This window comes from Ictidomys tridecemlineatus, chromosome 16 (assembly GCF_052094955.1).
Source record: "Ictidomys tridecemlineatus isolate mIctTri1 chromosome 16, mIctTri1.hap1, whole genome shotgun sequence".
Taxonomy (NCBI): domain Eukaryota; kingdom Metazoa; phylum Chordata; class Mammalia; order Rodentia; family Sciuridae; genus Ictidomys; species Ictidomys tridecemlineatus.
Window position 1 is genome coordinate 39,368,321 of NC_135492.1, and position 24,917 is coordinate 39,393,237.

The 24,917-nt window shown below is 45.0% G+C and overlaps 2 protein-coding genes across 2 annotated transcripts in view; one reads left to right on the forward strand and one right to left on the reverse strand.

The window, feature by feature from the left end:
* The window catches only part of Syn2 (synapsin II), a 147,784-nt gene that overhangs the window by 27,440 nt on the left and 95,427 nt on the right, over positions 1-24,917 (reverse strand). Inside the window, exons 2-5 of the mRNA XM_078033459.1 lie at positions 18,732-18,789; positions 17,541-17,632; positions 15,236-15,392; positions 9,718-9,807 (exon numbers count right to left, since the gene is read on the reverse strand). Of these exons, the coding sequence (XP_077889585.1) occupies positions 9,718-9,807; positions 15,236-15,392; positions 17,541-17,632; positions 18,732-18,789 (397 nt within the window). The remainder of the gene's footprint in view (positions 1-9,717; positions 9,808-15,235; positions 15,393-17,540; positions 17,633-18,731; positions 18,790-24,917) is intronic.
* On the forward strand, positions 1,511-8,584 carry Timp4 (TIMP metallopeptidase inhibitor 4). Its single transcript, XM_040290989.2, has 5 exons — positions 1,511-1,696; positions 2,776-2,873; positions 3,324-3,438; positions 6,529-6,653; positions 7,272-8,584. The coding sequence occupies exons 1-5, from the start codon at positions 1,540-1,542 to the stop codon at positions 7,470-7,472; spliced, it is 696 nt and encodes a 231-aa protein (XP_040146923.2). The 5' UTR covers positions 1,511-1,539; the 3' UTR covers positions 7,473-8,584.

The window sequence follows — 24,917 nt, forward strand, 5'->3', positions numbered from 1 at the left end:
TAACTTTCTATAAGTCACTTTATATCACTGAGCCTCCGCCTTCACACCTGTCAAATGAATGATTGGGCTGGATGCTTCTGAGATCCCTCCAAATAATACATTCAGCTCTTATCTTGGTCTAGACATGGGATGAAGAACCAACCTGGACACCAGCTTGGACCTATCCTTTCAGTCTCTCTCCTTTCAAATGTCACCAATACCATCCAAGTGAAAAGATGTCCTCTGAAGAAGATAATGGCAACCCTGATGAAAAAGTCAGATTCCCACGGAATCTTGGTGTGAGGAGATACTGGGAGAATGTGACCTGAGGATTTCAGCATTCCTGGCTGAAGCCAGGAGAGGCTGGGGGAAAGGGCTTCAAAGGGCTTCAGAAAACATGTACTTCAGGGCTGGGGGTGTAGCCCAGTGGGACAGTGCTTGCCTAGCTTGTGCAAGGCTCCTTGATCCCCAGCACTGAAGGAGAAGGAGAAGCAGGAGAAGAAGGAGGAGAAGGAGAAGAAGATCATGTAGTTCAAGTCTAGAGAAAAAACTGAGGTTCTGCAAAGTAAAGGTGACAAAGCTACCTAATGACAGGATCAGAACCTGACCTTCTACTTTCTAGTACAACTATAATTCAATGGGTCTCCTTCTGTGGTGAGCCTTGGACAGTGGACAAGGCTGGGGTCACAACAAGCCCGAGCCCCTTACTTCTTTGGCCTCCAAGCCTCCCCACGTAGTCTCCGGCGGCTATAATGTGCAATAACAATCAGAATCGCCCAGGAATTGGAAACAGGGCTTTGAGGTCCAAAGTGTGTCCTAAGTGATGGGACACCTGAGGGAACAGTCCCTTGCTATCTGCAGAGTCTAAGGCTCTTGCTTGGAGAAAGGGTTTCTAAGCACAGGCTGCTGTCTCTGACATCTCTCCCCACCCCCCAGCTGACAGAGCCAACACACACACACACACACACACACACACACACACACACCCCAACTTTCTCTGTCCCTTCCCTTACTGTTTGCTGTTGCTTTGGAGCCTCATAAATAGGGCATTGAAAACACTTCCTGCAGCTGAAAGGAGCCCCGAGTAGCTTGTCTCATTCCCAGTATGCCGCTCAGCAAGGGTCCGTCCTTCTCCATCACTGTGTCTTGCCTGTTGTATTTCCGTCTGCCTCTCTTGGCCTCTGCCTGTCTCCTCCTCTCTGAGCCTCTCCTCACTGTCCCTTCGGCCTGAATCACAGCCCCTGGTCTTTCTGCCCTGGGGCGTTGGTCTTGGTTTCTCTTCCCTTTTTGCCCCTGACAGCATCCCTCTCCCAGTGTCTGCCCTCTACTTCCAGAGGCTTAGCTCCTCAGGACCCCCACTAACTCTCACTGAGACGGTCAGTTGGAGGGTCTCGGGTCCCGCCGCCACGGGTGGCCTCAAGCCAAAGGCAGGCAGAGCCCCTTAGGGCGGGATTGGTTCTATGGTCATCTCACAGAGCCGAGGAGGGTGGGGGGTGGAGGGCCGGGCGTTCTAAGGCGCCTTGGACGACTGTTTTGGTCCGACAGACCCCACAGGCTCCAATGGGGCTCTGCGGTGTCGTGCTCTGGAGCCCCTCGGTCGCGACGAGCAGGGCGCTGGTGCTGGGACTGCTGGCTTTGCTGTGGCCCCCGGGGCGGGGCGAGGCGTGCAGCTGCCTCCCAACGCACCCGCAGCAGCATTTCTGCCGCTCGGCGGTTGGTGAGTCCGGCCCAGGCGGTCCACAGCAGGGGCGGTGGCGGTGGGGACTGGCTCTGGGCTGAGCGGTAGACCAGGAGTCTGAGGAAAGGGGAGGAGCTCAACCCCCTCCCCCCCTTCACCGTTGCCTCCTGCTGAGGCTGATGGGTTGAAAGGGCTGGCGCCAGAGCAACCTTGCAAGCACAGAGTCTGATTTGTAAGAAAATAGATTGTCCCCACCTCTATAGCGACGCCCCTCATCCTGACCATACCGCAACCTGGGAGTATCATTAACTGGAGTGTCACCAGAGTGATCCAGCTGGGTTGGGGGTGGGGCCTGTCTCTGTCCAAGCCCATAATTGAGGTTGCCACCGGGTCCCCATCCCAATTCTGATCTTTTGCCCTTTCTCTCCTCTCTATCTGGATGCCCTTTCCCCATACCCTCGCATTCCTGGCCAACTCCAATTCATCCTCCAAGGGCTAACTCAGGACCACTCTTTGGAGGCTTCCTTGCTCCCTGGCTACCACTGTGTCTCTACCAAGTTTGTGCTTCTACTATTCAGTGTTATTGGTTTTTATAGGCACATCCTCTGATAGACCAAAAGTTCTGCAGGATAGGGACCCTGTTGCAATCACATCTGTGGGACTTGTGCCCAGTACAAGACCAAGAGGAAGACTTTCATAAGCAGTTTTTTTGATTAATGCCCAAATGGCAAGAGATGGGTTTTCTCAACAGGGCCAGAATATTTATGGATTCAATAAACATTTACTAATATCAACTCTGGGAGAGCTTTGAGGCTCTGAGCTATTTCAACAGATGAGCCTCACAGGAATCCTTCAAGGGGCTCCTTCCAGCTCCACCACTCTGACTCCTCCCCTTTGCCCACGGTTCCCAGAGTTCCAGGAACTAGAGCTCTCCAAAGTAACAGGTTAAACATGGCCCAAAAAGCACAGAGGCTGAGGACCTAAGAATCCCAAAGAGTTTGAACTTGCAGTCACTGCAGAACTCTATCACACCACTCCCAACACCTGAAATTCTCCAGATCCCAAATAGACTGCTCCAAGTGCTAATGCTTTCTTCCCTCTTTCTTCTCCCTGTGCAGTGATTCGGGCCAAAGTCACCAGTGAGAAGATAGTGACTGCTAACGAAGACCCTTCTAACCCTAACAAATTGCTCCGGTATGAACTCAAACGGATGAAGGTACATGGGGTCAAGTCAGGGCGTTTACCCTCACTAGGCAGGTAGAGGGAAATGGGGTCTGTGTTTTGGGAGGGTAGGTTTCAGACAATCTGGTTCAGTGAACTTTTTGTAGACATGGTGGAGTGGAACTGGTTGGGATGTTGGGGGGGACCACAAAACCCAAGGGCAGTGCAGTGTGGGGGCCTCAGTGGGTCCCATAGCTGCCATTGAGGTACCTTTCCTTCCACTGGAATAAATTTAGATTTAAAAAAAAATTTTTTTAAGACAAAGACAACCCAGTAGGAGTCTGTGGACTCTGAGTGCACCAATTCTGAAATTAAACTTTCACTTTATTATTGAGACTGAGAAAAGAGAAGTTTTTGCCTGTTAATATACAAATTATACTCACTGACCAAATACTGTGTTTTGGGGTTTGTTTTCGAGTTTTTTTTTTTTGCAATTGTCTTTCAGATGATTAAAGGGGTTGAGAAAGTCAAGGAGGTTCGCTATGTCTACACCTCTGTGAACACTTCTCTCTGTGGCACTAGAATAGCAGTCAACAGTAAGAGGCAGTACTTTATAACTGGTAAGTCAAAGACTAGCGACTGGTGGGGATGGAGTTTGTCCCAAGGAGGTCCTGAGGCAGGAGCCAGGGCCTTCCTGGGGCAGCAGGCCAGCCAGGTGGCATTTTATTACACATAAAAACAGTTGTGATAGTGACAGCCTGTTAGTTGGGGGGAGTCTTGGTGACCTCTCATTAAGGCAAGAGTTTTCCTTAGAATGATCTTGGCCACTGCTTCCCAGTTTTAAGGAAAGGATGCTCTCCCAGGCTCGGGCAGGAAGCTCCATTTTGAAACAGTTTTAATTAGCATAAGATTTTTGGCATTTTGATCAAAATCTGTCCCCTAAAACTGCTCCTTATGGGTTATCCCTGCCTTTTGCATGGACCCTAATAAGAGCCTTGGGTTTAACACAGTTCTGTTCCATGAAGTTGGGCACAGGCAAGCCTCCATTCTGCAATGGTTTGGATGGAACAGTTAAAGAACTGTATAAGAATATGACTTCATAAACTAATAAATAACAACACTAAATTATTTTGGAGTTTAAGGAAAGGAGGTATTTGTGTGACTGGGAACTATCAAGGAAGCTTTGCGGTATAAGTGAGATCTAAATTGGCCTCTTTCAAAAGATGAAAAATGGCTGGTCCCAGTGACTTTGGAGGCTGAGGCAGGAGGACTGCAAGTTCAAGGCCAGCTTTAGTAACTGAGATTCTGTCTCAAAAATTTAAAAAAGGCGGTGGCGGGGGGCAAGCTGGGGTTGTAGCTTAATGGTAAAGTGTTTCTGGATTCAGTCCCCATTACTTCCCCTCACCAACAAAATAAATAAATAAGGAAGGAAAAAAAAAACTATCTAGGAAGAAAGCAAGGAAAATGAAGAGCATAGCAGGTGGAGAGAACAGGCAGAATTCTACCTTCCATTTATCCTTTGAACAACAAAAGACCACCTACAACACACTGCCAGGCCTTGGACAGGAGAATGGAAATTCAAAAAACAAGTCATAGACGTCAAAGAGTTCGGACATGGCTCTTGAGGAGTGGCAGGCATTGGAGGCCACACTGAGAGGTTAGCTCTAAGGATGTGGAATTATGCTGAGCAGGGAGCTCCTGGATGGGAGACATGGCATGCTGCTGAGCCCTCCGGTTCCCAGCAGACCGATGCCTATCCTCTGTGTCTAGCCATTTGTTAGACTCTTAGGTACAAGCTCTCTGCCCTCAAGGTCAAGTATAATTGAGGGTTGGGATAAACAACAAAACATAAGTCCAAGGAAAAGTCATCAGTGTCACTGGTACCCTTCTGAGAAAGTCAGAAACTCTTTTTCACCAGATTATGAAAGCCCTTTGAGACCAGAACGCTGCTGACCTTTCTAGCTTGGTCTTCTGCTATCTGTCAAAATAGTTCCTTGATCCTTCTTCTCCCAGAGCTGAAATAAACTATTTGGAGCTGCAGAAGGTGTGCCAATGGGATGTCATTCTGCCTTTGTGTAGGACAGTCCCAACGTTCAGAAGACCTCCACTTATTTGACAGACAAAGTCCTCCCCATCCTTTTAAGCACAGCACAACCTTCCCTCCTCGGAGACACTTTTTTTCCACTCTGCCTGTTCCTTACCTGGTGATAACTGGACCTCCTTTGCTCTTACACTACATCTTCTATATAATCATACCATAGAGTCATTTTTGCCTACTTATCAGTCACATTTGAAGTTTCTTGGAGGCAGAGTCCTGTCCTATTTATTTCTGTATTCCTGGTACTGGGTTCTAGCTGCTGTGATTTGTGAGCAAATGACTGAGCAATGGAAGTTCTAGGAGATGTGAAGGCCTGCATGGTCACAACAAGGACAAGGTATTATTAAAAAGGATCTTTGAAAGATGGGAAGGAGCTTGGTAGGGAAGAAGGGGAACTTTCTAATGTGCAAAGACTCACCAGGGGACAGAAGACTGGCCTAGGTAGATATTGGGAAAGACTGGAAAGGGGAAGGGATCCTATTATTTATTGAACATTTTCTGTGAGTCTTCAACTGTATGGGGAATTCTACAGACATTTCTCATTTAATATTGACCAAACTTTTTTATTATTATCTTCCAGTTGAAAGATTTTGTGATTTTCTTTAAGGTTATACAGCAAGTAATTGAAAAGAAGAGGATCCCACATAGAGTCTCACTTTTATTTTTTTAGGGATTAAATCCAAGACATTACACATGCTAGGAAAGCACCTATTTCAGCTACACCCCCCAGAGCTCCTGAAGTCTGATTTTAAAGCCCACCTTCTCTCTGTACCTACTAAAGAAAAATGTCTTCACCAGACCCCACAATTCTACCTTGCACAAGCATAATATGTTAATCTCCTGCTATAAAAAGTATAGTTTTTTTTTCTAGTTCCTTCATTGAGCCCCATATCACTACTCCTATCAAAAAGCCACTGGACCTTGCCCACTGAGGCATATTTTTAACCAGCACAGAGGCCCCTGAGTTATTTTGTTGGAAGATTCAATAAGATGCAGAAGCTCAAGAAGTAGAGGTTAACAGATAAAATTTACATCAGGTTTCTTAATTAAAACAAAGATCCGTATCAACCTTTGGTCTAATTTTGGTAATTCACAGTTAAACACTGAAAATTAAAAATACATTTTATTGTTTACAAATCTCTATATCTAAATTTAAAACATTGCTATTTGTAGCTAGAAATTGTGTTTCCTTCATTCTTTCAAATGAATATGCCTTAAAATAAAATTCTGATTTTTTTCATTGGGAAAAAAAAAAGCCATTGGAGATTGTGGTGTAGCTCAGTGGCAAAGCATATGCAAGGCCTGGGTTTAATTGCCAATAATAAATAGATAAATAAATTAATAGGGGCTGGGGTTGTGGCCCAGCAGTAGAGTGCTTGCTTAGCATGTGCAAGACCTGGGTTCGATCCTTAGCGCCACATAAAAATAAATAAACAAAATAAAGGTATCGTGTAGAACTAAAAAAAAAAATATTTTAAAAATAAGCAAACAAATAAACCAACCAACCACTGGAGCTTTGGCTCGTCATTGGCTATAATTCTGGGTTCTTGAAGGACCCAGGACTCTAGGAGCAAAGTTCTGATGTTATATTCTCTTCTATCTCCCCATGAAGGTAATGTTCTCGATGGTGGAAAAATCTTCATCAATATGTGTAACTATATCCAGCCTTGGGAAAACGTGTCCATGGCGCAGAGAGAGAGTCTGAATCACCACTATCTTTTCAACTGTGACTGCGAAGTGAGGGGGGTCCATTTCTAAGACGATCTGGGGTGGGTGAGGGTCTTAAGCCTTGTAGACTCACCCTTCATGATTCTTTCCTTCATGTATTTATTTATCAATCATATTCTACTTGAAATATGGATCAGACACTGCATGAAGTTGGGGGTGAAAAAGCAAGAAAGAGTCCATAGTCCCTGACCTCAAAAAACTTAACATTTTGGCTGGTTGAGTGGTCATCATATAAAGCAGAAGGAGATGACTTTATCACAGCCACTATTTAGAGAGAGCCTACTTGTTGCTGGACCCTGTAGTAGTCAATTTATTTTAAATATTTAATTTGGTCTCCATAACACATTTGTAAAGAAAAAAGACTTCCATTTTAAGGTAAAGAAATCAAAGCTCTGGGAAGTGAAGTACTTGCTCAAGGTCAGTAGTAGATTCCAGAAATATTAGAAAGGTAATTCTAACACAAGGAGCATGGGGCAAGAGAATTCAGGGGAAGAGTAGGGACAAGGAAAGTCTTCATAAGACATGGGGGGCAGTCGAAAAGGGCTGGGAGGATATGTTGGGGTCTGACAGTAGCAATAGAAGAGGAAGGGCCTCTTCCTCACTCTGATTTTGTGGCTATGACTCTAGGTTACCATCTGCTACTCACCGACCTGTAACAAATCGATGCGCAATCAGTGTCTCTGGACAGACTGGCTGTTGGAACGGAAGCTCTATGGGAACCAGGCCCACCATTTTTTCTGCAAGAAGAATGAGGATGGCAGCTGCAAATGGCAGCTGGTACAACACCACCCCAATAGGGAGGAGTTTGTTGACGTCATCGAGCCTTAGTAAAGACCAGTGACCACCACAGCCTTTCGAGAGACCTGAAGACCAATCCTTCACTGTGGAACTCTGTTACCATCTACCCTGTTGCTGCCAGCCAATGGGAAGTGCCAAGTGGAAGGCCTTACCAACATCATGGCAGGGATGGGGAACATTACTCTTGTGTCTAAGAGCCTAGTCCATAACCTGGGAAGGTAGCATGACTTTTTTGTCCTGACCTCATTCCTTCTCTCCTTCCTCCCAACCTCTGCCCGCAATAGTTTAATCTATTATTGAAAGTTTTGATCTGGTTTAGTTTGTTTTCCAAGACCAAAGACTAATTCCTTTTCTCCCCAGGAAAATAAGTGTTGTTTACCTTAAATGATCTGATAGGGGAGAAACGGTGAATGTTATACCTATGAAATGGTGCAGCCCTGTGATGTAGAGTAACAGAAGATGGGTTGACCACAGTGATAATGAAATGAACAACACTATGGCTATGTGTCCTCTACTCCTACTAACTCCATTCATCCTAATCCTCTCATGTACTCTCATCTACTTAGGGGACCCAGAATCACTCTGTGTGAGAGCTAAACAGCCTCACCTTCCTCTCTGTACGGCAATCCCCTTGACACCATTCCTGGCAGAAGATTCTAGCACACCTCTGGATAGGAGCAGACTTGCTGTCTAGGAATGAATACTTTCCCTCCAGGTTAACTATTCCTGGTTCCCTCAGCTGATGTCCAGAGGCTGTCCCTTCTGCCTCTTTAAGGTTACTAATGTTTTCATTCCTACTTCATGACTCTTTTTTTTTTTTAACTTTTCTTTTTCTTAGTTGTAGATGGAACTTTATTTTATTCATTTATCTTTATGTGGTACTAAGGATTGAGCCTTTTTTCTTTTTTTAAGCCAAAAGGCCTTTCTCTTGCAGAGTGGAAATTACCCCTTCATCAGCTTTTGACATCCTGAGAGATGACCTCCTGGGTGCATATTTCAGGATAAGAGGATAGGAGAGAAATATCACAAGGACCCTGGGGGGAAAGAGGAGGAATACATCCTGCACTTAATGTAATTTTCTTCCCCATTGGTCAGCCCTGCTAGATGTTATAGCAGGAAAAAATTGCTTTGATCCTCAGAGACTTCTTTCATTGCCTGCCTCCTCTTTGTGTCCTAGACTACCTGAGATTTCCAGCCTTGGCCCCTCAGGGTTCCTCAGGCCTTCTGCAAACCTTCCTGGCTTGCCTTACATGGGAAAATCCTCATATTAACCTCTAGGATTTATTTAGGGCAAGGGTTTAAAATTCCAGAGCCTCTCCCTGAGGAAGTTCTGGTGAAGATGATGTTGGACATAGTTCTTTTCAAGGTCCAACTCCTCTCCCTCCAGCCCCAAATCTCCCATATGTGTGGTCTGATGGGTAAGCAGGGTTATGTACAATGTGCTAGAAGAAGGCTCAGGATTCACAGAAATGCTGCAAATGGAGATCCCTTTTGGGGAAAGGAATAGGAAGGTGAACAACATGGTCTTCGTCCCAGAGCACAATACTTGCAAGGCTTTGGCAGCTAGTTTCCACTGGTGGGTTAAGCAGGATCACATCTGATCACACCAGCCTTGGGCAGAGGGTGTGGACAGTAAGGAAGTTAGGAGCTTGAGCTCCAGGCTCTGCTGGAGGAAAATCCTTAGTCACAGCCTTCTATGGACAAAACATCCCATCTCGCTGATTTTTCTGACCTCCTAGGTTGGACTCAGAAAAAGCACAGGGTTAGCCCAGCCTTATCCCAATTGGAGGAAGCCAAGGGAATGGAAGTCTGGTGAATAATACAAGAGCAACAGCTTATATCTAAGGAGAGCTTCACGTATCAGAAAGCTATTATTAAGAGACTCTAAGTTTTGTACCTATCGTGTTAGACATCCTGGTCAGGGATAGTTTTGCCCACCTGGGTGGTTGGAAAACTGACACAAGAGTGAGGAAATGTAACTTGCAGAGATACCTGGCAGAGCCAGAGATACAACTCTAAGTAGTGAGATCTTCTGATTGTTGGTCTACAGGTTCGTTACTCCCTTAGATTTATTAAACTGCCCTTGTTGCTGTCTATTCTGTCTCCAGAATTTAAAAACAAGAGGTTGTTGGCCAAAATCCAGTTACTATAGATCCACAAAGTGACTTGATAGTTCCATTCCAGTGGAATCTTTGGGGTTGAGATGGTGAGATCTATGTGGTTAATTAAGCTCAGAGGGCAAACAGCAGAGACTCAGTCCCTACTTAGCACCTACCATCTCTTTGTGGTTGGGGTAGTATGTTTGCTCAATGAGTGGGAACTTGTCTCCTCCAAGTGTCTTGTAGATGGCCACCATCTGGGCAAACTGCAAAAGAGAAGAAAACATTTCAGCTTACTTAGGACAACTTCTGGAACAGGGGGACAAAGCATCAATCCATGAAACAAATACTGAGCACTTTCTCTACTGAAGGCTTTGTACTAAGCACTCAAGACATAAGTGAATATCTAATTTCTGTTCTCAAGGAACATACGCTTTAGTTGGGGAAGGGAAGAGAGAGAGAGAGAGAGAGAGAGAGAGAGAGAGAGAGAGAGAGAGAGAGAGAGAGAGAGAGAAGGCAAGCACTTTAATTGAGCACTTATTCAGTTTTAATGATATTTCATTTAATATCAAACTGATGAAGTAGGTGTCTTATCTTTATTTTATGTACACAACACAGAGTGGGTAAGAAACTGAACTAAAATCCCAGGACTGAAAAGAGAAGTGATTCTAGGACTGAATCTTGGGTCTCTTAACTGAAAATACCTGCTTATCTGACCAATAGACCAGGAAAAAGCTAGAGAGGTTATAGGGCCAATTCTTGGAAGTTCAAGTGTCAGTCAAAAGAATGGAAGTTTTTTCATGGAGCTGTCTGGAGTCCCCAGAAATTAGCAGAGAATGTCAAGAATAAAGCTATTCTTTAGAAAGATTTAGATGGTTATGATGTGTACGGTAGATCGGCCTAGTCTTTCTGGGACTGACTTATCCAAGGACTCAACTTGTTGGACCTTTCCCCTTTGAGAAATGGGATAGCTTCAAGGAGCAGAGGGAATATATATATATATATATATATATGTATATAGTGTCAGGGTTAAAGGGCTTTTGGCACCCAGCCAGCACCCCTCTCCCGTTTATAAATGAAGAAACTCAGATGCAACAAGTCACTTGCCCAGTTGTATAGTTGTTGAGCAGAGTTACAGCCAGGGCCCTTAATTCCCAACCTCTAACTCTCCCAGTTCCTTCAAGTAATTGCCTATGAGGCTCTGCAGAGACCATGCTCTCCCCACAGGAGACCCAGGACTTTCCTGTCCAGCCAAGACCCCCATGTATGAACAACAGGGCAAAGTTTCTCTCTAGCACTATGGGATTAGTTCATACTCCAAGCCACCAGTATCTAGAAGAGCTAGAATGAAAAGTTGTCTGATCAAACTTAGCTTCCACTTATCAAAAAGAAAAGCCAGGACAATTTTTAAAAGCTCAGGTGATACTCTCGATAAGGAAGGGATGCTGGCCCACAAGCCAGGCAGAGGAAAAGGGGTTAGAGTAGCAAGAGCTCAGCCAGGTTATTAGAAAATTGGAGTCTTCTAGTTCTTGTTCTTCCTCTTAACTTGCTAGATATCTCTAGACAAGAGATTACTTCTCATTTTCTTCACATATAAAATGAGAGGGTTAAATTTGATCAGTTCCTCAAATTCTGTACCACACAGAATATCCCTTTATTAGATTTCCTCCCACACTCCACTAAATAACTGCAGTTTAAGTAATCATCTGTTGTGGCAGATGATTTTAAGGGCAAAGATATTACTTTTGAAATGGTAGAAAATATTGGAATTCCTGGGCCACACCCTCTGGTGACACATAATTGGTGACTCCGGAGCTCTAAGGTCTCTAGGACTCTCATTAAACAAAGATTTTATTGCTGAAAAAGACAGCAATCTCCAGACCAGATCTCCTGCTTCAAAAATGAAGTGACAGGCTAGCGAAGCAGGGGAGGGTGGAGGCTGGAATGGGGGCTTCCCTGGGGGAGGGCTCAGGACTCTTCCCTGTGCCCAGTGCACCCTCCATTGTACCCTGCTGCTCTCCTCTTTATTCTTCAGTTTGCACTGAATGTCAAGACTGTCTCCTCAGACCTATCTCCCTATCTTCTTTGATTCTCCCCACAATCTCATCTGCCTGCCCACATGGGCCCAGCTAGTCTCCTGTTCTGCCTGGACTCTTGTGGACTCAGGAACCCAACCCGCCCCTTCACCACAATGGCTCCTAGGCCTCCTCACTCCTGCTCACTGCTCTTCCTCTTACATTGTGAGGCCCAGGATGGCATCCAGGGCCACCAGAGAGCTGATGCCAGCTCTGCCTAACAACCTCTGTCCTGCTGCAGCCCACGCTCTGGCAAGGTACTAAGGCATGTGGGGCCCTATCTGCCCTGCATGTGGGGGAGTTACACAGACACCGCACGGATGCCAGGAAGGCCTGCGGCAGACTCTCAGGGCCCTAGGACAGCCAAGACCAAAATGACAGCCAGTTCCCAGGCTTTAGCTGGGTCCCAGGGAGCTCACTCCACCCTCCTCACCTGATTTCCAGCAGTCCCTGTCTGCTCAAGCTACTAGGCTTGGCATCTAACCTCTGCCTCCCTGGAGACTTAGAGAAAGTCACAGGTACATGGTTACCAACTAAACAAATATAATATCTGATAAGGGCTATTTCCTCTAAGCACAATAAAAGAGTGAATTTGGGAGCTGGGGTGCGATTGGCAATGAATAGGAAGAAATTCTCCTTATAACCAATTACTCAATGAAGCAAGAAAGAATTCATGGAAGAAATGAGATTTCAAGATCCGTGTAAATAATATGTTATCCCTATCTCTCCTGGAACTTAAATGCTTTAACTTGACCTTGCTTCATCTGTCACTAAAGAACTCAGAAAGTGGGCTAAGGATGTGGTTCAATGGTAGAGTGCTTCCCTGGCATGTGTGAGGCCCTGGGTTCTATCAATAGCACTGGAGAGAAGAGAAGAGAAACAAACCAGAAAGATTGACAGGAATTCCGATAAATTTAGAGCAATAAGGGGTGGTGGCATTCTTACTTTCTCTGGAATGCTTTCATTGAAAGCCTCATTTTTGCTTCTGAAAATCCAGTGGCCTGCCTTGACCAATTTCAGAGACAACAGATGTGTTCAGATGTGCAAGGCAGTACCCTTTGCAACTCACTGGAGGTTTCCTGACATCCAGAGCAGCCACAGTTAAGAAATTTAGAAACATGAGCCAAAGTCATCATCTCAAAGGGACCCTCCCCTTAGTCACCAAATTTGTCCACTTCCATTAACAGGCAGAGAACAATATGTAAAATGTCATTTGTGTAAGCTGCTTAGTCAAACTGAAGGGAAAATTTGGTGTGTGGCCAGGGAGCCCTGTTGTTCTCATGCAATGCCAAAGGCAATGTGCTGGGATTGTGAATGGGTGAGAGTGTGACCCCTCACCAGATCCCAGCTCCCACGGGGGCAAAGCCCTAGGCATAGGCTCTCCCTGTTCCATCTCTGGCCTCTGCCACAGTTTAGGTTAAAAAAAAATAGGGAACTAGTTTCTTTATGAGGTTTCAGACACTGGGGGACTGTAACAACCAGGCTAGCAAAGAAGAAGCAGGTAATAATATTAATCCCAGTTTGTAGACAAAGAAACCAGGACACAGGTTTAGTCAGAGGGCTGATAAGTAGTAAAATTATTCAGAAAAAGCTGATAATAGTGGCATCAGCCTGTGTGGCTACAAGGCAGCCAACTTCTGCTAAGGATGTGGTTCAATGGTGGAGTGAACCACAATGGTAGAGTCCTGGGGGTGCCAGTGGCGGGTGGGTTAGGGCATAAAAGTATAGGAGGAAGGCCAGGTGACACGCGGTGAAGGCCTCCTTCGTGCTCTTCTGGGATCGATGACACACTCAGATCAAACCCCTTTAGCCTGTTTCTGCAGAATTCTAGGGTTGCAGATGCCTCAGGCCACTCACAGGGAAAGTGGACTCAGGAACCCAACCCGCTCCTTCACCACAGTGGCTCCTAGGCCTCCTCACTCCTGCTCACTGCTCTTCCTCTTACATTGTGAGGCCCAGGATGGCATCCAGGGCCACAGGAAAGCTGTCAGTTCAGGTGTGGAAAGAAATCCAGAGCAAGGAGACGATTCTGTTTGGTCAACCACCCTCCCTAGACTCTAGCTCTTGGCGGTCATGTGTGTGATGGCTGAAATCTCATTTTTGCAAAACGTGAAGAAGATGTGATGGGAACAGGCATTTCTTTCAGAGATGGCCAGCCGGGTGTAGCAGAGCTACAGCAGAGGAGCTGGGTCCCCTCAGTGTCAGAGTGGAGGCCAGAGTGCCCCAGGAGCAATCACAGGTCACTCTCCCTGTCAAGCTCACACGTTCCTTTTTCTGCTTACAAGTGTCAAATTCTCTCCCAGATCTATAGACTGACTAAGGAAGAGAAAACCAGACCATCTTTTCCTCAGAGTAGCCCAATCTACATGAGGGGCAGTGTGATCTAGAGAAATTCTGGCTCTATAACTTTGGCGAGTTACTTAATCCTTTCTGAGTCTTGCTTTTCTGTAAAACAAAAAATTAATAATGGTGATGATGATTTTTTGTAAGGTTACCATGAGGATTAAATGATATTTTAAAAAATTTTTTAGATGTTGATGGACCTTTATTTTATTCATTTATTTATATGTTGTGCTGAGAATCAAACCCAGTGCCTCACACATGCCAGGCAAGCGCACTACCACAGAGCCACGACCCCAGCCTGGATTAAATTAGATTAACACAGGAAAATCTCAGAGGTTGGCACCTTATGGTAAGTGGTATTACATTCTTTACCTTCTTCAATTTTCATATCCCTCCTGTAAAGGGGTCAGATCTGATGATCTCAAAGGATACCTTACAGTTTATGTATGTGACTGGTCCATGTGTATCTGGATAAATCTCACTCTAATGTTGTTGAGACACTTGATAGGACTATGTCACTCATACCTCTCTCAGCTGGACCATTTCCTTGGTCTCACTGGGCTCAGGCCTCTCTAGTAGTTAGTCTAGCCATTCTAAATGGCGAGAAACAGGCATTTTTATCATTGCCACCACTGTCAGGGGCAGAGCCTACAGACCTGTAAGGACTCTTTCACAGAATATCTGTACTAGGGGCTGAGGATGTGGCTCAAGAAGTAGTGCACTTGCCTGGCATGCTTATGGCCTGGGTTTGATCCCCAGCACCACATACAAACAAAGATGTTGTGTCCGCTGAAAAACTAAAAAAATAAATATTAAAAAATTCACTCTCTCTCTCACTCTCTCTTAAAAAAAAAAAAAAAGGGCTGGGGATGTGGCTCAAGTGGTAGCGCGCTCGCCTGGCATGCGTGCGGCCCGGGTTCGATCCTCAGCACCACATACCAACAAAGATGTTGTGTTCGCCAACTAAAAAATAAATATTAAAAAATTCTCTCTCTCTCTCTCTCTCTCCTCTCTCACTCTCTCTTTAAAAAAAAAAAAAAAAAGAATATCTGTACTACTTGTTTGAAAAGCCAAAGTTTTACTCTGCAGCAAAGGTGCCCAAACTGTGACAGGTGGTTACATATTGTTGTGAGGACCTGTCCTGCCCCATGGTCCAGTTAGGGCTTGTCTCATATTTTCTCAGCTGATGTCTACCAGTGGAGTACCAAGGTCCCTCCTGGGAGACTGGGAGACTGGGCCCACCCTTTTACTTGAGAGGAAGGGAAGCCTCACTCACCACCCATGGCTTGTCACAGAAGTTGTAAATGGATTCCAGAGAATTGATGCTGGGGAGGCCTGCATACTGCATGCCAATGATCAAGTGGCGGAAGTCCTCGTTCTCTGCCATGCCAAACGCATGCTGCCGGATGAGCACAAAGTCTGGCCGGAAGGACCTGGTAAGAACGCAGAGGCAGTTTTTCCATTACTCAGCTCCTCACGTTACACATCATCTTGTCTCCCATTTCCAAAGCCCAAGTCAGAGAAGATGTATTAGGGGCCACCTAGTCTGTCACCCTCATTTTATTATTATTATTCCTTCCTGGGCTGGGAAATGAAATGTTATGGTACTTTTCAAAGGGGATTTGAGGAATGGACTTCTGAAATTCTCTTACTCCTTTGGACAAAGCATAAATAGCTTCAGGAGGGAATAAACACTTTTAAACCTTCACAACTTAAGTGAAGCTCCTTGTGTTTCCAAAGTTGGTGCTCAAGGAGGGTCCTGGAAGACTCTGAAGATAACACAAAAGGCTGCCTAAAGCACACTGCCATGAGGTCTGACCTCAGTGTCCTGTTCAGAGTCCTTAAATCTGCTCCTTAAAATAGGCAATGCCCTCATCAGGTCCCCAGGAGAGCAAGGGGCCAGGCTGGCTGAGAACAGATGCCAAACTTCCCAGTGGTATTCTTCTTCCAAAGCGGATGCTGGGAAGGGGTACAAATATTTTTTGCAGAACTGAGGTTGAGCAACGGCTGCAGGAAGCACTGAGAATACGGAATGTTCTGATGCACGGGAAAGCTCCCATTTCACCTCCAGCCAGCAAAGTGCCTGGACACTGCTCTCCACAGGACAAGGCTCCTGTCTTCATGCCCTCACCTCACAAGTCTTCTCAGAGAGAAGGTGTGTGGCAGCACCCACCTCCACGGCTCCAAGGCTCAGCAGTTTCACACCGTGTGCATGACCTACCTGGTTCTCTGCCAGGCACTCATCCAACCGCCACCTACAGACTTAGCCCCACCCAAACTCAGAGATCAGGGCTTAGGAGTGGGGGTTGAAGGAGTTCTCAGTCTCTCAGGGACTTAGCATCAAGTCAGCGTGACATCTGCTTGGGCTGCTGTGACCTTGTCCTCAGTTCTGGGACCTGTTGTTACAAGGCCTTTCTGTCACTGACCTAGATCCTGATACTGGAAGCCTTATACGCCTGAGATCAATCTCCAACCCTATATTGCAGTTACAGGAATGGAGCGCTAGATGTACAGCCAGTCCCTGAATTCCTACACTGGCACTTAGAAGGGCCCCACCTAATTCTTGCCAGTTCCCTCCTGCTGTCCTGCTCCTGGACCTTTTTGTCATTACCTGCTTGTGTGTGTATCTCCATGACACATACTACTTGCACTTGGAGGATCCCATCCATCCTCTGTTGTAGGATCAAACTGAACTCACTTCTCACCTGGGTGGACATTTCTGTCTTCTCTTTAGTCTCCAGAATGAGTGCACTCACTGTGGTTAGGTCCCGTCTACCCCCAGTCTGGCCTCTCCTGTCACTGACCCAGGTGCTATTGGGTCTGAGCAGACTGAGGTGGAAAGAAGGTGAGCTACAGACTCTTCCTAGAACAAGACTGATTTCTGAAAACCTGAAACCACAGTGAACTCCTGGAACGACACTGTAAAAACCATTCCCCACCATCTGGAATTCTCATTGTCTCTGTCAAAGAACTATTAAGTGTAAGAAAATCTCCCATCTTTAAGGCACCCAGCATATCACCTGCCATGGAAGTGTTCAAAAATTGCTAATTTTTTTTCCACCCACAATGTCTGTTCCAATCTTAGGTTTTTCTATGAGACACAAGTTCCCAGGAATGAGAAATATAAAGAACACAGAACTGAGAGTCAAAAGAACTCATAAAGAACACAGAGCTTGCCACCAACTGGGTGAAACAAAGCAAATCAACATAAAATGGAAAGTTGAACTAGATGTTTTCAAACTTTTAAAAAAAGCTATGGGACCTCGTTTTCCAGGGGGAATTATGGCGGGAGTACAGCATGTACTGACTGCGGGCGGGGCAGGAGACTAGTAGGAAGCCAGTTACCTCTAAGTGAGCTCTGAGTCCTTGACGCTTCAGGGTGTTTTGTCTACCAGGGGACTGGGAACTCTGAAAAGCAGGAGGACTGCCCTCTCTGTCCCCCCTTCCATGCCACACACATCCTTTACTTCTCTGCACCGCACACAGCACGGCTGTCTCATGCTAACACTGGACTTTGAAACCACCTCTTCAAGTTATAATGGAGACAGTGACGGTGACCTGGAGGACAAAAAGGCTTTTACCGAACAACCTTCGTGCCATTCCTCAGCACCTGCATATCCACAGCGTAGGTCCCATCTGCATGAGCCACCAAGTTGAGCTCTGAAAATTCCGCCTGGAAAATAACAGTAGGTCAGTAAGTTCACGGTCCTGACCGCCAAGTCTCCCATATAGCAGCAGCCACCACCACCACGCCACCAAACACTGACTTATAGTTTTCAAAGTGTTTTCACATACCAACTTCATCCAATTCTCATAGTGACTCTATGAGGCAGGTGGGACATAAATCATTACCAAAAGAGGAAATGGACAAACAAAACTTCTCATTGGAAAAAAACAGGAACAAAACTGGGGTCTTGTGACCCCCCATCCTGGCACCCTTGTGCTGCCTCTTAACAATGAAGGAATGAACAGGACAAATGTCCCCTTTTTCTCCAGTTTCAACATAAAAGCCCTAGATGTTAGTTTAGGTAACTGGAATTTAGTTCTACTCTTCCCCCAACTAGCAGCACAACATGTTAAGCGAGTTACTTGTCTTGCCTGGGGTTCAGTTTCCTCCATCTACAAAATGGAAATAATTTTTATCAACCTGGCCTGTCTGACAAGGTGTTTTAAGAACCGAATGCAATAACAGAAAGTTCTCTGGCAGCCACAACACACCGTGCAATGAATGAGGAGTAAATTCTATCATTACCTAGAAAATATATTGTTTAAACTGGACATCCCCCTCTTCCCAAATGGATTTGGTCATCTACTTATCATGAAGCAAGGGTTAGAAGGTGAAAATGTACTTTTTTTGGATTTCCCTGTATTAAAACAAAGGTGTGCTCTTTTCTAAGATCCCTCTGAAGTTGGCCGTAGGCCCAGGGTCAGTATTACTGGAGGCAGCACACCTCAACGACCCACATGTGCCTACCCTGGAAGATGCTGCCACCAAGGACATGGAGGTATGGCCAACGCCCTAGGAAGACATTCCTTCAAGGTCTTCCTCAGCCTGCACGTGGCTCTAAGAGCCACACTTCTTGTCTCCTTCCTGATATCGGAATCGTAAAAATAAGTCAAAGATATAAAAAGGAGCAGCCTTCAGGACTGTGGAGAGCCCAGAACCCAATGGCAGACACTGTACTCCACTTGGCAGAACTAGAGGGGTCACTCCAGGATGCCCAAGGGAATGGTGATGTCACAGATGCAATCTGGGACTTTGGGCTTGTTACCTGTTCCACCTTGATATCATAATCCCCAAGGACTTTTTTGCCCCGAAAGCACTTGGCCCTGGAGAAAGGAAAACAAAAAAACACAAATTAGTTTTGTGCAAGTGTCTGGAGTCAGACGTTTAATCTCACAAAGAAGACGATTACAACAGACTGGACCGCAGAATGAGACTGTCCCTGCTACTTGGGTCGTCATAAGCTCTCAAGCAAACCACCCTCAGTTGGCCTCAAATTACCCACCTGTAAAATGACCCAAAGCACTCGGACTCTCAGCTTTCAAGATTTTGTGATAATATCCCTGGTATTTGGCTATAAGAATCTAGAAATAAAAATTGGCTCAATGTTATTCTTGGTAAGACTAGGTCAATGTTAGACCTAGTCTATTCTGTGGTTTCTTTGTCTTCTGATCCTTTGTTTCACTCTGATTTTCTAGCTGTGGACTTAGAGTTTTTGAAGAAATTGGTATTAACCCTTCATCTCTTCACACTTATACAAGGAGAGGAGGTGACTGAGGAAAGCTACCATGAATGAACATGAAACTTATGCTGTATTTCCGAGTAGTCAAGAAAAAAAAAAAGGAGTCAAGCTGAGTTATGCAGCCCACAGTATCTTCCCAGATTGTCATGGTCCTAGGGGAACCACAAATTAACACATTAATGGCATAATGGTCCCTCATAAGTAGACTTCATTGATTCCTCCATTTATATCCAGTTTTATCTTGCCTCTAACCCACCCTCCCCATAAAATCTTCTTTGCCCATTTAGGCTGGTTCTCCACTGTACAAAGGGCCTTTTCACACGGTATCCATTAGGTAGGTCAGGCTTGCTTTGTCAGTATTTACAATTTCCAACTGACATGTTTCATTAGAAATTTTCTGGGAATTTCTTTCCATAATAAAGGAATTTATGGGGCATTGTGTTCTAGAAATTACATGCTCGTTATTTTCAAGAACATTTCACTTAATTCTCATAACAAGTAATGAAATGGGAGAGAGGTCTTCATTTTAAAATCAAGAAAACCAAGATTGGGAGGAGGAAAAGGCACAGTGAAAGTTATTTAGCAAGTCAGTGACGGAGCTGGTATTTTACCCGAGCCCATGGGACTCGGAGCCCAGGGCCCGTCACATGGCACAGCGCTCCCTCCCTCTGCTGATTTCTTCTCTCCATCTTTTCTCCCACAGTATGAAAACTGACTTGCCATGTGTGCTGCCCTGAATTTTTTTTTTCCATTTCCCTCCTCCCATTCAAAATGGACTTAATGATGTTGTGAACACTAGTCATCCCACTACAAATACTTCCTAGCCTGGTTCCTGTCAACCTACCCAGGACGAGGCCAGGCTATTTCCTTTTCTCTATGGATTCTGGAACAGCCTGTTCTAGGAAGTTGTCATTTGTCCTATCCAAGTCCCTGGCCACTCTGAAATTGCTCCTCTGAGGCACTCAGCCATCCTTGAGCTGGATCACTGAGGTCCGTCCCTCCCACCTCTGCCCCAATTCCTTACTTAGCTTCACATCAGCTTGCTTCCAGGACTGTGATCCACATTCACAGCCCAGCAAGCCCCTCGCACAGGGGGTTGGGAGCACATCATTCCTTTGGTTACTACTCCGTCTATGCGCGGCATAATCACAGATTAGATCTTAGACTCTGTAGGTCTAAGAAGACTAGAAAAAGAAACCAAGCAAATGACCCACAAGGTCACTTTCTTTCATGGGTTGAGGTCTGTTTATGGTGCTATCAGAATGCTTTTCTGATGCTTCCTATCTTCCTGTCTCAAAATAGCTCTCCTGTGAGATAAGTCTCAGAGACATTTACAATACTTCTCATTCTGTATAAAGACTTGCATTTTTCAAAGCCCATTTCTTGACTTACTGACACAACTCTTCGAAGAAGCCAGGAGAGAGAGTACTGTCCACTTGATTGCTGGGGAGACTGAAACCCAGAACAGTTAAATAGTATGCCCAAGTCACAGAAAAGTTCTCAGGAGTTGAGCCTAGAACTAAGGGCTTACAGCTAGATGCTCACATGTTGCCAAGTTTTCTAATTCACGCATTTATTTTGTGGGTTTGAACACTGATATTGAAGTATATTTATAGATCCTGGCTGGCTTTATCTGCCACTTCCTGCACCTGCCTATTGACCAAGTTGGCTAGTAAAACTGTTTTCATGCCTCCCTTCCACCCCCACTCCCAGCTATCCTAATGCCTTTTCCTTAAGGTAATTTGTCCTGTTGGAAATCTTAGTTTGTGTTTCCTGGCCCAGGGTCACTGACCCCTGTTGGCTGAGCCAAAATCTTAGAGCAAAAGAGCCAAGATGGCGGGCAGAGGGGCACAGAGCCCTCTTCTGGAGAACGAGCACGATTTTATAGCTTCTGGCCCTTGGATATTTTGATGCCAGGCATTTTCATGAAAAATTCTAGAACTTGCTAGCAAATGACAGAAGTCTTTCCTATTACTAAAAGACTACTAGTAGGAGACAGTGTGCTGGGATCCAGAGGATAGGCTCTGGAGTCAGTCTAGGGTGTGAATGACTCTTGGCAGTGCCCTTTCCTGTCCTAGGCAAAAGGCTAACATTGTTAAAAAATGGTGTGTCATATGGTTAAATCAACCAATCTATATTTACTTACCTACCTATCTTCAAAAATTATATAATAGGGTAAAATTTTAAATGTTCTCTTTTCCCATTACTCTTGTATCACACATACTCCCCAATATTAGTTATAGGCATAGCTCTCTGGTGCATGGGTCGGGGTGGGAGTGTGGATATATGTGCAAGCATATATGCTTCAAATATGCACATATGGCATCATGCCAAAAGAGTTCTTATGTTCATTATTGGAAATTAAACATGTATCTTAGTGATATGCTTTCAGCACATACCAATGGACCTCCTTCTTTGTAATAGTTGCATGAAATTCCATTTAAAGGGCAATTAGTAATTTAGCCAATATTTATTGGTAAACATTAGGTCCATAGATTCTTGGTTTTGCCATTAAAAATAGTGCTACAATGATTTGTTTGTTTACTTTTGTGGTACTGGGGATTGATCCCATGGCCGTGTGCATGATAGGAAGCAAACTACCACTGAGCTATATCCCCAGGGCCTGGTTTATGTTTTAAAATACATCCATAGGATAAATAATTTACTGAGGAATTGCTGGTACAAGGAATAGACATAATTATAGTTTTATGCATTATCAAACTGCTCTCCCCCCTAAGAAAAAGATGATACCACTCTCATCAGTGTTTGAAAGTTTGGGAAATGCACTTCACCTCCCTTAGTTTTCCCGCACAGTCCCTTGTATAAGATGAGAAGAGAGTAGCTGCTCAATATTGACTTTCGGATTGACAGTCTTGTAAAATAAATCTAAAATTCATCTCAGTGTACTCAATCCTAAACAGAACCCAAGATGGACATCCTTGAAACACTGACTAAAAATATCTGTGTTGCCTGTGTTGTTAATTTCCCCCTATTGTGACATTTTCTTAACAAGCCTAACAGCTGAGGACCTATGCAAGTTTAATGGCTTGTAGCTTCCTTGATGGACCATGTAATGTACCATCTCTCCCCTTATTGCTAAAATGAGTAGAGGCTTCTAGATTTAATTGTTGTTACTCAAGGATGAGAATGCCTTCGTCATTTCCTATGCAGTTCCCAACTAGGGCTTGTGACGCTGAGGAGCATGATTTCAGAAACTTCTGTGCAGATACCATCTCAAAACTTGGCCCAACCCAGGCAAGCTGAGCTTATGCGTGGGACAATGTAGAATAAGTTCTAGAACCAGTAGCCAGGGAACTAAATTCAAGCATACTACTACCAGTCTCAGTTGTGTGACTTTGCACAAATAACTGCTTCTCTGAGTCTTATTTTCCTCATGCGTAAAATAGGGTTAAAGCTGGGCACAGTGGCACATCCTGTGGCCCCTGCAAATCAGGAGGCTGAGACAGTAGCATCATTTGAGCCCAGGATTTTGAGGTCAGCCTGGGCAGCACAGTGAAAGATCTCATCTCAGAAGCGGGGGTGGGTATTTCACTTTAAAAATAATAGTGAGCACACACCCATGCACTAAACACTATTATTAATATTTTATTAATTTTATCCCATTTAGTCATATCTGGCCTGTGGGTTGCTGAGAATGAAATCAGATGACATGGAAGTGTTTGGGAAACCCTGAAGTAGTATAGAAATATGAAGTCCCGTTAGCAGAAGGCAGCAGACATTTATGCTGCTTCACTATTACCTCAGCCAACATGGCCTCTTCCTCTTTCTGAACTTTCATAGTCTGTTGTCTGCTCGTGTTGGGCTCACAGCATCATCACCTGCCACCACCTTCTAAAGTCAGCTATCTAATAATCTGACTTGCTCCCCAGTGCCACCCTCAGACCATCCCATGAGTCAGTCTTGGATTTTCCAGAATATTTGGGACACAAAATTTTAGATATTAATTATGTCCTGAGCTCAGCTTGCCTGGGTTGGGCCAAGTTTTGAGATGGTATCAGCACAGAAGTTTCTGAAATCTCACACCTGAGACTGGTAGTAGTCTGATTATATGCTCTGAGCCTATACAAATATAATAACTGTATCTATATATTTCCAGATTCTTCTCAGAGCAGTGCACTTAGGAGAGTCACAAGCAGGATTTGCTTATTGACTGGAGCCGTTAGGAGGGGAGCGGTTTGGACAGGACTCCTAGTATGGAAACTGAAAGAGGCCATCCTTGGGACTGAGTGGATGGAATGCTTCTGCACGTCCCACTGACTTGTCTCTCCTCGCAGGTGGCAGTCCCAGACTATCACTCATGTCCCTTCTTTCCTATCCTTCTCCATAAGAAAATTTATTCTCAACCTCCAACTACACTGGCGCTAAAGGATCTCGAACAGGCTAGAGTACAAATCCTTCCTAGGTGACTAAGATGTGCAAAGATCAAACCTCAGGTGAGAGGATGGCGGCACTGATGGGAAAGGCAGTTGGGAGTCAGGAGCCTCGGTGGTAGTCAGCACCTGGTGCATTCCTAGCGCTAGTCCCAACATCTGCCTCTAACAACGTGCTTAATTTTTGGCTCTTACTGGCTGTAACTCAGGCCTTGCTCTTTCGACCAAGCATCTGAAGGCTTCACGAAGTTAGAAAATAAACTAGAAATAGCAGGGGATTCCTCTTTCCCACCCTACACCAGGAGGGTGAATCCAAGCCTGTCTGTCTGGGGGAGTTTGTGAGCACCTGCTGCCACCCACTGGCAAGATGGAGACAAACGCTCCACCGCAGAGGCTCACCAGGCACTAAGGGCCCCTCCACCGGCTCAGGGATAAACCTCCAAGTGCTTGTTTCCTGCTCTGAAAAACCATGCTGGGAGACCAGGGCGCAGCGCAGGGGTAGAATGCTTGGCAAGTACACAAGGTCCTGGGTTTGATCCCTAGCACCACAGAAACTAAACGAAGAAAATTTTTTGCCCTCTTCCAAAACATGTGTTTTACACAGGCACCCCAAGCTGGATTGCCAGTATTTTGCAACCTGAAGAAAGAAAGGCTGTGGTTTGTCTGTAAACTCAGTAAAAATGTATACAGCACCCAGCAGGAAAGGCTAGAAATATAAAAATGTATTAACAGCTGCCAAGTAGAGAAAACAATCTAGAAAAGACCAGTGTCGACATGGGTAAATGTTATGGCTTCCTTAAGTCTTAACATTTATAATTATTATTCGCATTTCTGCTTTTCAATCTCTTCCTTATTAAAAAAAAATAATAAAGCACACACAAAATGACAGCAGCAACCAAAGCTTCATATGGCTTAGAAAGATATAGCTGGAAAGTAAGTCTCTTGACCTTGTGTGTTAGAGTGTAGTACAGGCTGTCACCTGATGACGTAGGAATAGGGCACCACGGGAAACAAAAGACAGGGCAGGAAGGGTAGGAATTTGCCACCTAAGAAAAAGGAGACAGAACTGAAAGGTGAGGGCAAAGGTCCAGGGGCTTGAGTGTGAGGTCAGGGCACGGCAGGGGTCTAGTTCCACAGGGCTCAGCAGGACAGCAGGACAAGTGGAGGCTCTCAGAAGCCAGGCTGGGTGTTTGGGGCTTAATGGTCAGTCTCCAAAACTTTTTACTTTTTATTATGAAAATATTTTCCCCTCAATAATCGTGAACACTTTGCTAAGCTGTCACCCTCTCGTTTCATTGTTGGGACTGTGGTTTGAGTATTT